We start from the raw sequence: 15481 nt of genomic DNA, 5'->3' as shown, positions 1-15481 counted from the left end.
TTGTTATAAATTCAAACTGTTGTTGGTATGAAGAAGGTTGAATGTTCAGAACAAATAGTCAAGAAAGAGAGAAAATGTTTTGAAAGGGATATAAACATTAGAGTCGCTGATAAGTAAATTAAGAATATAACATTGACATTACATTGTTTATTGAATTCCCTTTCTACAGTTTGAAACAATGTGTCATATACATGTAGTTACAGGACATCACATCGAATTTCTACTGGTAAATGTTATTTAATTGTCTTGTACAATCTGCCCCCCCCACATCATTTACCAAAGTTTGTTATCTTGGTGGCTTTGCATAAGTCATGTTCTTTCCAAAATGCCCTCTGCAGCGTTGAAGGCAAACCTGCATACATCGTGCAAAATTGTCAATTACTTGAACACATGTCCCCTGCCAAAATCCCGAAATAAATAGATGACATATTAATTAATTGCACATTTATCTTTTTCAAAAGTATCGAGCAATCAAAATGATTATCAACTACACACTTAAGTTTCATCACTCCTATCAGATAGAATCCAAGTCAAAGGAATTGTTTAGCCTAAGCGGGAGATGTTCAACATGAAACTCAGTCACCTAATGAACATCTACATTAATTTTTAACCTTCTACCTCAATTAAAAGCAGAGTTGTTATGTTAGAAAGTCTTGACCAATCAAATTGCTTATCGCTACTTAACCTAAGCAGAAAATTCTCATCATTGAACTTACTCAAGGTAATGATATAATAATGAATCTATACGCGGTGTTTCATCGGTCTCACTTAATTACACCAAAGTTATCGTGCCTAAAAGCATCAACCAATCAAATTGCTTATCTCTGCTTACCATAAGCAGATCATGTTTATCATCGAACTCCATCAAGGCATTCACGTAAGGAATGCCTACACCAAGTTTGAACACTCTACCTCAATTATAAGTTATATTTATAGCACAGCTTTCATGAGTTAACAGGTTTAAACATCAAGACCACAGGCCGAGATGTTAAACATGTTAACGATTGAAGCATGGTTTAAATGACTTGTAACATTGACACCTGCTCAACATGCTTGTTGTTATTGCACAGAAAACCCACCCCACTTCTCTATATGATTTCTACTAAAACTAGTGTAAACCAGCAAAAGAGTGCAATAACATTGAACATGTCTAGTTATTGCATGGTTAAGCTCCACCCAATCTACTACAGGGAAAACAATCTGCTTATTCAATGAACAAAGGAAGATTTCCCGTCCATGTTACAAGGAGAGTTATTGTGTTCCAAAGTCTCGACCAATCATATTGCTTATCGCTCTGCATCTTCAATAGAAGGCTTGATCTCGCTTTAACTACATACATCTTATCAAGGCCATCACCTAATACCCTGCATATTGCGGCACTAATTTCGATTGGGTACAAGCCCAACTTGTGAGCCTATCAGATTCCTCGATCAATACCAAGTCTCGCGCTTTCAAGCTAAAATGTCAACCTGTGATAATCGAGTTGCAAAGTTCAAGGTTCATTCAATGTTAAGGTTTTCAGAGAGGTCGCGATGTCACAACCTCTGATTGGACGCTACTGCTCACATGTCTGTAGATAACATAGCTATAAGTTCGGGAATTGTGAAGTAAACAAGCAACGGCCAGATATTGTGAAACTCGCAGTCGTTGCTTCAGGAACATGATCGCTCTGCTGACCATCGGCAGAGAATGCTCATTATTAAAGGTATTGATGTAATGAAACCATGCACAAAGTTTGATCACTCTCACTTTATTGGAACTAAAGTTATCGTGTCCCAAAACATCATTGTCGAACTTAGTCAAGGTATTGATGTAATGAAACTATACACCAAGTTTGATCGCTCTCACTTAAACATACATTATGCAAGAGCTAAATCTGCCTTTAAGCCTAAAATGTTATCTAAATTATTAATTAACTTATCCAGACAATAATCAACTCTCGATGTCATCGCTAGCCTGCGATATTTACTGGATTTGCTGCTCAACTTTCATTCATGATTTAATCATGAAATGTATAATTGAGACGTATGTTTTTTTATCGCACCGACTTTAGTAGTTATGATCGAGGCCAGGCTGAAAATTCAATCGCTAAATTCTCAGTTCAGAGTGGATCAATTTGACTGAAATTTTCAGCAAATTTCCTTTACATTATCTAGTTTTTAACTATTATACTAATTATAGTGAGAACTGCCAGTTCTTTATCTCATCTCCCATAATGTATCTTTAATGTTATCGTGTCCCCCTAAGCAGAAAATGCTCCTCTTCAAACTCATCAAGGCATTGACGTAATAAACACCTACACCAAGTTTGAAGATTTTAGCTCAATTAGGAGAGTTATTGTGTCCCAAAAAGTGTGACAGACAGGCGGACGGACCCATTTTAATAGTCCCCTGCTTTCTTCAAAAATAGAGTGTGATATGAGAGAAATTATGTCTGAACGGCAGCGCTACAGCCTACTCTTATTTCGATTTCTGTCTGTTAGAGGATTCTTAATGGGCTGCCTTTTGTCCTGCACTGCTGCTTTACAAATGCATTATGAATGTGGAAGTATTTATTAACCATACATTATGCAAGCGCTAAATCTACCTATTGTAGGTCTTTCTTTAGACCTGAAATGTTACCTAAATTATTAATTAGAGATTAATTTACTTATCCAGACCATAATCAACTCTTGATCTCATCACTACCCTGTGATATTTACTGTATTAGGATTCGATTTGCTGCTAAACTTTCATTCATGATTAAATCATGAAATAGATAATCGAGACTATGTTTTTTATCGTACCGACTTTAGCAATGATGATTGAGGCTAGGCTGAAAATTCAATCGCTAAATTCTCGGTTCAGGGTGATCAATTTCACTGAAATTTTCAGCAAATCCAATTTATATTATTGTATTTATGGAAAATATCAAATTTATTATGGTTTAATCCATGCTAATAATATGCGCTTAGTTAATTTTTGAAAAATTGAGTATTGACTCTAGATAATGTCACAGCTTGGATTAAAAACTTTAACTTAAATGCTAAATAATCAATCCGAGCACATATTAACGTGAAATAAGCCACAAAAATAAAGATAGGTTGCCAGGCAATGAAACATACGCCCAGAGCAGCTAAATCGTCCGGGCAGTCAACAAGTGTTGTCGCATATTTTTACTTTTTTCGGTAATGAAACATTTATAATACACTAAAATCTGATTAAGAGTAACAACTCATGAAGTAATTATCAGAAAACCATTAAAATTTCTTTGGTTTTTATAAAGTTCTGCCCCATGCTAACATTTAGTATACAAAACTTTTAATATCATGGATTTAGCTGTTCAAGTCATAAAAATTCATTGAAAATCAATATACTTGTTCGTCTCAAGATCTTAAACTCTGTGTATCAATCTGAAGTCAATCGAATGATAACTTTAGCCTCTAGAGCGTCACAAGTTTTTCAAAGTGATCAAGGGCCATAACTTTGGCAGTAATTATCGAAAATCGTTGAAAATCAATAGGATTCTTCGTCTCATGACCTCAAACACTGTTTATAAATTTAAAGTCAATCGGATATTAACTTTAGCCTCTAGAGCATCCACAAGATTTTTTGAAGTGGTCAAGGTTCATAACTCTGGCAGTAATTATCGAAAATCACTGAAAATGAAGACTTCTTTGTCTCGTGACCTTAAACACTGTGTATAAATTTAAAGTCAATCGGATATTAACTTTAGCCTCTAGAGCGTCCACAAGATTTTTCAAAGTGATCAAGGGCCATAACTCTGGCAGTAATTATCTGAAACCGCTGAAAATCAACAGGCTTCTTCGTGTCATGACCTTAAACACTGTGTATAAATTTAAAATCAATCGGATATTAACTTTAGCCTCTAGAGTGTCCACAAGATTTTTTGAAGTGATCAAGCGCCATAACTCTGGCAGTAATTATCGAAAATCGTTGAAAATCAATAGGCTTCTTCGTCTCATGACCTTTAACACTGTGTATCAATTTAAAGTCAATCAGATATTAACTTTGACCTCTAGAGCGTCCACAAGATTTTTTGAAGTGATCAAGGGCCATAACTCTGGCAGTAATTATCGAAAATCGCTGAAAATCAAAGGGCTTCTTCGTCTCATGACCTTAAACACTGTGAACAAGGGCCATTACTCAACAAATAATCAACATGCCTATAGAGTGTCGACAAGCAATTGTGGATGCCGGACGGGGGCGACAACAATATACGACCACAAGGCTACTTCGCCTCATGAACATAAAAGCTGTATATATATTCCATGTCATTCAGATGGTAAGTTTAGCCTTTGGACACACACAAGATTTTTTCCAAGTGATTAAGGGCCATTGTAGATGACAGACAGACAGGGGCAACGAAGGTAGGATGTTAAACCAAATTTCATATCAATACAATAATTTAATTTGAAATAACCACAGACAATGTTTGACTGGCAATGAACATGTTTAGCTGAGATATAAATGAATCAGACATTTCTAGAGCAGATGTAAATGCTGAAACAAAAATTATCTACAGCACAACTGGCTAGACCTCTTTGCTTTAAGAGAAAAATATAATTGGCTGATTTATTTTGTGATAATACTGGCCTCCAGTCTATGGCAATAACAGTTAACTTGACCAATTAAAACGGAGAAGAATTTTCCACAATAAATAATATCTTTTTGATATGACCCGTCGATTTAAGCATCTGTGTTGTAATGGGGACTCACCTTCTAGCATTACCACAAAATCAACCATTAGCATAATATATTCTAAGTGAAATGAAATAAAATGGGGTTTAACTTTCTACTGTTCTCCTCCAAATGGACTAATGGCATACATGTACTCTTAATAATTCGCTTACATGCCGGGGTGTTTAGCTGTAGGAGAAAACCCACAAGGTTGTGCAGGGAATCAAAACCATGCCACTTGACTCAATGACAGACCTTCTGATCTAGTGTGCACACGCTAAAGTAAGTTGATCATATCATGCATGCAGCTATGAATTCAAATCTGAAGAGAGCTTATGGAGTGGCAATTTTCCAAATAACCAAAGATGTGATGCCAATCAATGAAACATATGCCCAAGCAGTTTTAAAAGTTGTATGACCGGTCCATAAAGTTTGTCGCATTGTGAATTTTTTAAGTAAGTAAAATGTAAAATTTTTACATTGTATATCATTCACGCATTGACAAGATTTTATGACATAAGCAAGGGTAATAAATCTTTAAGTAAGGTTAAAGCATTCACAAGTTTCTACAAAGTGAGCAAGGGCAATGATTTTAGAAGTGATTAATGGAAACTATCTGCAAAGTGAGCAAGGGCAATGATTTTAGAAGTGATTAATGGAAACTGTTACAGACGTTTTTCATTTCACTAATCTGAACCATAAATTTCAAGCAGATTAGATGATCCACTGCAGTGTTTACAAAATTTTACAAACGGAACAATGTTAATACCTTAGTTGAAAATCAACACGATTCTTCATTTCACAAATCTTAAGCATGCATATAAAAGTCAAGCAGATCAGACAATAGCTTTCGTTGCTCGAGTGTTCACAATGTGAATACAGGCCATAACTCGAACTTCTTGGTTTCACTATTTTCAACAAAGCATATATATAAAATTTCAGGCATAAGTTTTGTTGTTGAAACAAGGTTTCACAAAGTGAACAAGGGCCATTACTCAACAAATAATCAACATGCATGTATTAAACCCACTTTACAAAATTTGATATCTAGCCTTTTCAGTTAATTATTTCAAAAATCTTCAAAAATTATGTAGATATTTTTGTCAAACATCCACACACTCATCAGACCAACAAACGTCCCACCAATGATGTGCTGTGCACCAAATCGAATTAACACCTCAGATCATAAGGTTTTGTATCTTTAAACATTATTTTTAAAATATGTATAACTTTGAATATAACTGCACAAAAGTTACAAAATTTCATGAACTTGGCTCAAAATTAACGGTTAAGCTGGGTTGCAGTTTTCAAGAAAACAACACATACTTTATCTTTTTTAAACATACGAAACTATGATGTTTTGAGTTTTAATACATACATTTTATTTATATAACTAACGAAACAGTGAAACACCGGCAATTGTCTATCAATGAAATATTAATTTTGCTAGCAGATTTCTGGTATACATTTCACCATGTTATTTGTTGTTTTCACTTCATTATTTGGCATGACAACAATTAATGCAGATTATGTGCTAATGAGAAGAATTATTAGTAGTTAAAATAATTGCATTTTTTTTACATTAAAATAAATGTAATTGCAAGGCCAACACATGTTTCAACGAGATACTTTAGTTAAGAAGAACCACTGTCAGTATTCTGTTTAAGTGTATATAAAAGCTACAACAGAATCATAAGACTTGCAATAAAAAGTAGCAATAAGTCTATGCAAGCCTAAATAATTAATTTTTATTCATCAGCTGTTGGTCTTCAGTATGCAGACATTACACATACTGATAAATCTAAGCTTTGGTGAAGGTAACCCTCTCATAAACTATCCCTTGCTTGCCTTCAATAATGTAACTTACTGTAAAGTAAGCTATGTCTATAACATTACTTCTACTTTATGCAAATAGTTGAAATACATAGATATGGGTAATGGAGAAACGTGGCTTGTGATGAGTTAAGTTACCATAATATGTAGCTCACTAAAAAGTTTACTGTTCTATTATATTACTTACTCACAGTTAACCTAATGAATATACTGATAGTGGTCCTTTCAAATTTTTACACTGTTTAATGCGTGTATAAGATGATATATTGCTCACAAAATGGCCAGAAAAGTCACTTTAATTAATGATAACACACTGTCTGCAGTGTGCCTTACAACAAGGGGAAAAAAAATCAAAGGATTATTAACACTTAAAGAAGAATAACTTTGTAAAACTGACACTTGCTTATATGATTGTCTTATTATATAAACGATTGTCACAAATAATAACAAAACTTCACTGTTAGACAGGGGTATTATTATTATTTTCTCTCGCACCAATAAGTCTAGACATCAGTTAGTCCAGAATTCACAATGCCGCTTCAATTATTTCACTGATATATTAATAGATCTTAATACACAACAGTCTTTCTTGATTCATAGAATCAGCTTAATTGATCGTCGTCATCAAAATTTTGAGACAGCAAAAAGTTGGCTGCCAAATCTTCATTTTTCTCACATGCAAAGTAAGCTTGAATACACAGTCCTTCGGGAAATCCTAATGCTTTCAACTGAAAGAAGTAAAAAATAAAGTTGTTTTTCAATCAACTGAAACAGGAGAATGACCATTATAGAAATTATTCATTCAATGTATACATGCCTTTCTATTACAAACTTCATAACCATACATTATACAGTATAACCTCCTAATCATGTATAAAAAATAAAACTACATATCAAGTTATTCCACATAGAGAATTGACTCCAAAAATCAAAAGATAATTGTCGTCATACTTTTTTTTTTGTCAAGAAAATATTTCAAGGCAATCTTTTTATGAAACCAGAAACACCATATTGATAAGGAACTGAGTCATGAAGATAGTTTTATCATAATTTTGTCATGTTTTAAAGCTGATGTCAACTGGACATGACATGCAAAACTCAGAAAGAAAATGTTTTCTCAATGGCTAATTTGGATGTTTTGATTCACCTTGATCTTAATCACACCAATAACAGATTTCTACATAATTGATGAATGGGTTTACTTTACATTCTTCATATGAATGAACCATAGTGGGTTACTCTGACCATACAAATACTGCAGTCCTGGATATAGAATTGTTTCTAACTGTTGTGCATTCAATCTCTTCAGTTAAACATGATTCGAAGTAGCGAATATTCACTTCAGTGTTCCAGCTAGAGTTTTTATAGATTTGTCGACACATCTGGTGAACATAAGCCTATACTCTAGATTTATGAATAGCATTGGTGTGTCTGTCTATCATTTTTTTACTGACAAAATGTAAGATTACAATTACATGACATATTTACCCTATCAATGGCCTCTTTTTCCTGTGGTGTGACTTGAATTACACCTTCTTGTGGGTTAGTTCCCCCTGCTAATGGATTACCTCCCCCTACAGCTTGCTGCTCACCACCCTCTTCTGGCAATTCTGCATTTAACATTCGTACAAATCGTTCCTGGTTTTGACTTATAAGCTGTAAAAAAAACAAGCCAACAGTGAGGCTGATGTCCCCCGCCAAAATACCAAAATAAATAGATGACACATTAATTTATCGCACATTTATTTTTTTTAAAGTATCAAGCAATCAAACTGATTATCAACTATACACTTAAGTTTCATCACTCTCTATCAAAGTTATCTTGTCCTAAAGCATCAACCAACAAGGCATTGACCTAATCAACACATACACCAAGTTTGAACATTTTAGCTCAATTAGGAAGAGAGTTATCGTGCCCCAAAGTATCAACCAATCAAATTGCTTATCTCTGCTTACCCTAAGCGGAAAATGCTCATCTAATCAAATTGCTTATCTCTGCTTACCCTAAGCGGAAAATGCTCATCTTCGAACTCCATCAAGGCATTGACCTAATCAACACATACACCAAGTTTGAACATTATAGCTCAATTAGGAAGAGAGTTATCGTGCCCCAAAGTATCAACCAATCAAATTGCTTATCTCTGCTTACCCTAAGCGGAAAATGCTCATCTTCGAACTCCATCAAGGCATTGACCTAATAAACACATACACCAAGTTTGAACATTCTAGCTCAATTAAAAGTTATTGTGTCCCAAAGCATCAACCAATCAAATTGCTTATCTCTGCTTACCCTAAGCGGAAAATGCTCATCTTCGAACTCCATCAAGGCATTGACCTAATCAACACATACACCAAGTTTGAACATTCTAGCCCAATTAGGAAGAGAGTTATCGTGTCCCAAAGCATCAACCAATCAAATTGCTTATCTCTGCTTACCCTAAGCGGAAAATGCTCATCTTCGAACTCCATCAAGGCATTGACCTAATAAACACATACACCAAGTTTGAACATTCTAGCTCAATTAGGAAGAGAGTTATTGTGTCCCAAAAAGTGTGACGGACAGACAGACGGACGGACAGACGGACAGACAGACAGACAGACGGACGAACCCATTTTAATAGTCCCCTGCTTTCTTCGAAAGGCGGGGGACAAAAATATCAACTTGTGCTGGGTTTCAATAATTAAATACCTATTTATTAGCAATCTGATTAAAATACATATCTTTATTCTATAACTACATGCAAATACAAGCAAATATCATTGAATACAGCCATTGAATACAGCCATTGAATAACCTATAGTTGTATTCAATGGCCATTGAATAACCTATAGTTGTATTCAATGGCTTGAAAACGTACTACTTTTGTCCATAATGACGTCACTTACAGAACTACGTCAAACTGTAATGACGTCACAACTAGGCAACCACAATTTTTGTAAAAAAGAAAGAAAAAGGGCGGAACCTGGTGATGATTTAGTGGTGATGATTTTTTATGATAATCTAGATAGTACAGTGTATTTTAAGATTTGTATGTAGTTATAGAATAAAAACAGAACTCAATGACCATTGAATACCGCTCGGGTTATTCAATGGTTCACTCGAGTGTATCCCTGGAATACTTGCGCAGGGATACACTCTCTTGAACCATTGAATAACCCGAGTGGTATTCAATGGTCATTGAGTTCTATCTATATATTTCGTTTCGTTCTTTTTTTTAAGCCCAAATTTTCATATGGAAGTATTATACCGTCGCCCCTGTGGACACTCTACAGGTCACAATTTTTATCCGATTTTGACAAAACTTAAAATATAGGTCTATTTCCCAAAAATCTTGGCTCCTTTCGATATTGGCATATATCGGACCATAACTTCATAGATTATGGCCTCTGATTGTATGAAAAATCACGTTTTTTAGCTTGTGGACATACTAGAGGTAACAATTTTCATCTAATTTTAAAGAAACTTGAAATCCATGTCTATTGTCTATAAGCCAAAGATCTTGGTTCCTTTCGATATTTGTGCATATCGGATCGTAACTTCCTGAATTATGGCCCCTGATTGTCTGAAACTCACGTTTTAAGCTTGTGCTCCCTCAGAGGTCACAATTAGTATCTGATTTAAATAAAACATTTGAATATTTCAGTGTTACACCATAATGTCGGTTGTGTTCAAATTTCGTGAAAATCGAACCAAATTTTCCGCACAAAATGGCCGCCCCTCATACGCAAATAGTGTCAACATATGGTAAAAATATCAACGTTGTGGACCCTCTAGAGGTCACAATTTTAATGCGATTTTGATGTAACTTGAAATACATGTTTATAACCTAAAGATCTTGGTTCTTTTCGATATTCGCGCATATCGGATTGTAACTTCCTTAATTATGGGCCTGATTGTACGAAAAATCACGTTTATAGCTTGTGGTCCCTTAAGAGGTCACAATTTTTATCTGATCGGAAAAAAAAGCATAAATATATCACCATTACACCGTAATGTTGGTCGAGTTTGACAATTTTCATCTGATTTTAAAGAACCTTGAAATCGATGTCTATAAGCCAAAGATCTTGGTTCCTTTCGATATTTGCACATATCGGATCGTAACTTCCTGGATTATGGCCCCTGATTGTACGAAAAATCTCTTTTGTTTTTAGCTTGTTCTCTATCCATCTTGAAAAATGTGGGCATACCTTGCCAGTCAATCGCTGGTTTATACTTTTGATGGCCTACACTACATGAAGATCTGACAGGTTGTAGTAAAAGGTCGCGCCAGGTCGTACGAACAGCTTTTGACCCTATGACGTCAGACATTGATTAATCAATCAGCGTTGACGTTTCTAGTAATTTACCCACAAGTAATTTACCCGCCAAGAAGTCGCTGTTACAGATGGTTTCATTGGCTAATCCCTCACGCCATCCAGAACGCAGGTTATATAACAACTCTTCCAGATCCTAGTGTAGTACAGATAAGTAAAATAAAATTTTGAACTATACAAAACAAAACGAAATAGGATCTGTGTTTTAATCAGATTGATTTATTAGTTAGCCATAATTAAGGAGCTATCTATGTTATAGAAGTTATTTATTAGCCCCTCTAGTGTTTGTAGTATGGATAGCCATATCTACCACAACAAATAATATAAATATTCTAATGCAATAATATTAAGTCCAATAGTGCTTTCTATGGATGAAGTACACGGACAAACATGCAGGCTTTCTTTTGGTGATAAATGGGTTTACAAAAGTTTTCAAGTATTGTTTTTATCGAAACATATAGTAGGGCTATGAATGCTGTGACGTCAACATGGCTAATTTTCATCGATGACGTCAAAAATCAGGACACACATTACAAGACACTAATTTGTAAACAGATGTCTGTACTTAAAATTATAATGATATATATGTTATTAATCAGCATTGAATAAGCCTTTCAATGGTGTTATAAATTTTTTGGTACGTTAATTACATGTTGAGAAATTGTCAATTTAACAGCCCATATGGCATATCAAGGGATTTCTCGGAGTGAAATTTCATGGCACACAGTTTTTTACAACTTTCTATGCTATTTTAAGTCCTTTGATAGCTAATAGGGATGCACGGGAGATCCAGAATTCTTGCCCAATCAAAAAGAGGGACTGCTAAATTTTATTATACTGCTTGCGCCAAATTTCTAACTTAATTAGAAGCCAAGATATGTCAAATTGAAGGAATAATTAGCTTTTTAATAAAATTTTCACATGCGCAAGCGGATTTATGTAGAAGATGTTTTCTACAAACTACAAAAAAAAAAAAAAAAAAAAAAAAAAAAAAAAATTATAATTAATAGCTACGACACTAATGTGTGAGTGAGAGGTAGGCATCGATTCTCTATACAAAATCCAGGGGCATGGCTGCGCTATGTTATCTTCGCGAGATTTTCAAGGACGTATCCACAGAAGAATATTGTGGCACATTATGTAAGTTTTCAAATGTAGAATTCGTTTTAATCTAACTTAATCGCAAAACAATGTTGGAAATTCATTTCTCCACTTTACAAAAACGGTTTGTATTGCGTTCTTGCAATGACTGTGGGTGACATACGGTAAACCGGCACGTCTCATTCGAAATGCCGGAGCTTACGAGTAGTCCTATTCATCTAGTTTATGACGTGTATGTCTGTTTATAGTAAAACAGAAATAAAACTGTCTGGACGGTACGGTCAGCTGTTGTCTGTGTTTTGTAATGTATATGCCTAGCTAGTTTAATTTTGATCAAAGCAATTAAAAGACATGTTACAATAATTTTTTTTTTTTTAGCTAGAAGTCTTGATCTTGTCACTGTCTGTTTTGATGGTTAATTGTTGATGTTGGTAAGTTTACTTGCCGGTACTTAAAATAGCATCATTGAATTATCAATTCAAGTTAACATTTTTAATGTTTTGTTTCAAGTCTAATTCTAATTAAAATATAAAAAAAAAAACAGTACGACAGAAGACTAAAGGCGTTAGCAGCAGATTTACAAGTAGGCCTATGGTTTCACCTGATTTTGATATGATTGCAGTCAAGAAACTTCTTTTTAATTTCATTGGAATAGAAAAATTTTTGAAAAGTTGATCATGTCTACACTACATTGCGATAATGTCCCATTGAAGTTGTTGATTTTAATCAACCAAAAATTGTCTTTATTAATATTATTGCACTTTTTACAGTATTTTGACAATAATAGTGACCAATATGTACGAATAAAAATTTAAAGTTTCAGTTTGTCTTTGAATTAGTAATATTAAATTAGTCTCTCAAGAGAAATTAAACAGAAAATTATAATATTTTGAATCTAATTATGACTTGCAAAGACTTTTTGAGATATTTCATGAGTTATGAAGAAAAATTAAATGACCAATAATATTATATCTAATAATGTTATGCATCTTTCACTGTAACCCAGGCATCATTTAATCTTGTGTATCTAGCACTAATTTCTTTCACATTTGTTTAATATCCAATCTTTGTTTAAAAATTCGTAAAAACTGTTTAAAATCACCATAAATCGTTTAATTTGTACTTGTGTCCAGTTTAAAGCTGACCACTCAATTTTGATAATGAGTGTTCAATTCACTGATTAATTTCTCAATCACTGTTAAAAATAAACAACCCAATTGATTAAAGCAAGAATTTCATATTTTCTAAGAAAGTCAAAACATAATTATTTCTATGTCTTTTGCTCAATAGGTTATCAACTCACTATTATAAGATCATGGGCATTATTTCCCACCCTTAAAAATCATTGACACAGAAAATAATAACACAATTACCTCCATTCAATAGTTATGTTTAAACGTTTGAATTTGAAGCTGAATATGATATTTTTGCCAATTTCTCAACTGGCAATAGTGAATTATAGGATTAATAGGATTATTCTTTAACAAGGTAGGACTGTTTATGGATACCATCTATTTTAAGGCTTTATTTTAATAAATTTTAAAAATATAACTTAAAAATATGAAATTGTAGCTTTAATGACGTATAATAATTAATTTTTGAACAGTGGTCAGGAAATTAAATATTTGTAAATTGGACACTCATTATCAAAATTAATCAGTCAGCTTTAAACTGGACACAAGTACAAATTAAATGATTTTTGGTGATTTTAAACAGTTTTTACAAATTTTTAAACAAAGATTTGATATTAAACAAAAGTGAAAGAAATTAGTGCTAGAAACACAAGATTAAATGATACATGGGTTACAGTGTTTTATGTAGTAGTATTATGTATCTGTTCATTCTATTTTTCAGATTAAAGATACATTATGGGAGATTTTTATAAGGAATTAGCCATTCTTGCTATAACAGTTTAAAAATAGATGATGAAAGGAGAATATATTGAAAATTTCAGTCAAATTACTTTATTCTGAACATAGTTATCACCAGTGTAATTTTTGACTAGAAATGGGATTGAATTCCATCTTCACCGATTCTTAGTATGGCCGATCGTTTGATTGGCCTACATAATCTCTGCTGTCTTTTGTCTGCTGTCATCATATCCAAATTTGTGTTTTACCTTTTTGGATTTTTATGACAATTGGACAAAATGAGTGAGAGGGTAAATTTTCATTCTTACTTGTATTTTGGACATGCATTAAATCAATTGAGTATAGGACATAATATTATAATATAATTATGATAAATCTATAGGTATACACCAGTGGCGTCGTGCCTATTCGGGGAAATAAAAATATTTTTATTGATATTATTAAGACAGAAGACCTGTCCGTCTGTATTAGTCATCACACGTTCTCCAGGAATTGTATAATTTGTCATTATCTGTGTTAAGTTTATTGCACTTTAAATAGTTTAGATGTCATTTGTTAAGGCATCGCTCAACATGTAGCGGCCTCGCTTCGTACACTCTATCATTTAGCCTCGATCCGGGAGTATGACGTCAACGTAACGGTTAACCTCCGCTCACGACGCCATTTAAAATTAAATCAGTCAACGAAATCCTGTTTAAATCCAAGCTGAATCCAAGCCATCCGTGGGTCTACAGAGTTGATTTTGTGCTTGTTGTGTAAATAAAGATCTAATTTATAATTTCTATGACATCTAGGTCACCTCTTTGTTCTTAGAACTTCATCGGCATCGCTCACATATTCAAGATCAGACGTGTCTAATCAATGTAAAACTTAACAACACTTCTATTCTTAATTTTCGGTTTAATACTTTCTCTTCTAGACACAATAAACTAAATTTTTACAGCTAAAAGTACACAAAATAATAGGACTTTCTGCTAAATATAAATAACACGTCATTTGTTTATGCTCACAGAGTTATCCATCTTTGCTAGAATCCAGACTTGTATAACACGACTTCTATGTTGAATAGTCACCCGTTCGTAGTCTCATTTGATAGGGAATTTTCATGGCTTTCGAATGATATAAATTATATTCGTTTACTATGAATACTTTTTTGGATATGACGTGATGAATTTATCGAATGCCGGCAACGATTTTAACGGAGGAGTTGATGGGTTTAAGTGAACAAATAAGTAAAATAATCATTAGTGTAATGCGTTGATTCAGTACTATTTATACAGCACAATTTTATATTGCACTTTATAGTTACATGTAATATTAGTTTGCAAGTGGATTGTAAAATCTGTTGATTTTCTTGCTTGGGAAAAGAAACCAGCGGCTGCCAGGCAGGATACGCCCAGTTGGATACAGAACAAGCTAAACAAAAAGTGATTTTTCGTAACATCAAGTGCCATAATTCAGGAAGGTATGATCAGATATGCGCGAATATCAAAAGGAACCAAGATCTTTGGGTTATAAACATACATTTCAAGTTTCATCAAAATCAAATCAAAATTGTGAAAACTAGGAGGTCCACAACCTTGATATACCAGATGTTCATACTATTTGCGTACAAGGGGCGGCCATTTTATCCAACAATTTTGGTCCGATTTTCATGAAATTCAAACATCATTAGGGTGTAGC

At 33.7% G+C, this 15481-nt stretch overlaps 1 protein-coding gene across 1 annotated transcript in view; it reads right to left on the bottom strand.

Annotated features, from left to right (window-relative positions):
• Positions 1–132: 132 nt before the first annotated feature.
• The window catches only part of LOC126818173 (UV excision repair protein RAD23 homolog A), a 28395-nt gene continuing 13046 nt past the window's right edge, over positions 133–15481 (bottom strand). Inside the window, exons 8-9 of the mRNA XM_050545410.2 lie at positions 8001–8168; positions 133–7240 (exon numbers count right to left, since the gene is read on the bottom strand). Coding sequence (XP_050401367.1) covers positions 7115–7240; positions 8001–8168 — 294 coding nt within the window. The 3' untranslated portion in view covers positions 133–7114. The remainder of the gene's footprint in view (positions 7241–8000; positions 8169–15481) is intronic.

This window comes from Patella vulgata, chromosome 4, assembly GCF_932274485.2.
Source record: "Patella vulgata chromosome 4, xgPatVulg1.2, whole genome shotgun sequence".
NCBI classification, from domain to species: Eukaryota; Metazoa; Mollusca; class Gastropoda; family Patellidae; genus Patella; species Patella vulgata.
The sequence above is the reverse complement of the archived record's forward strand: the minus strand, read 5'-3'. Positions and strand labels throughout refer to the sequence as shown.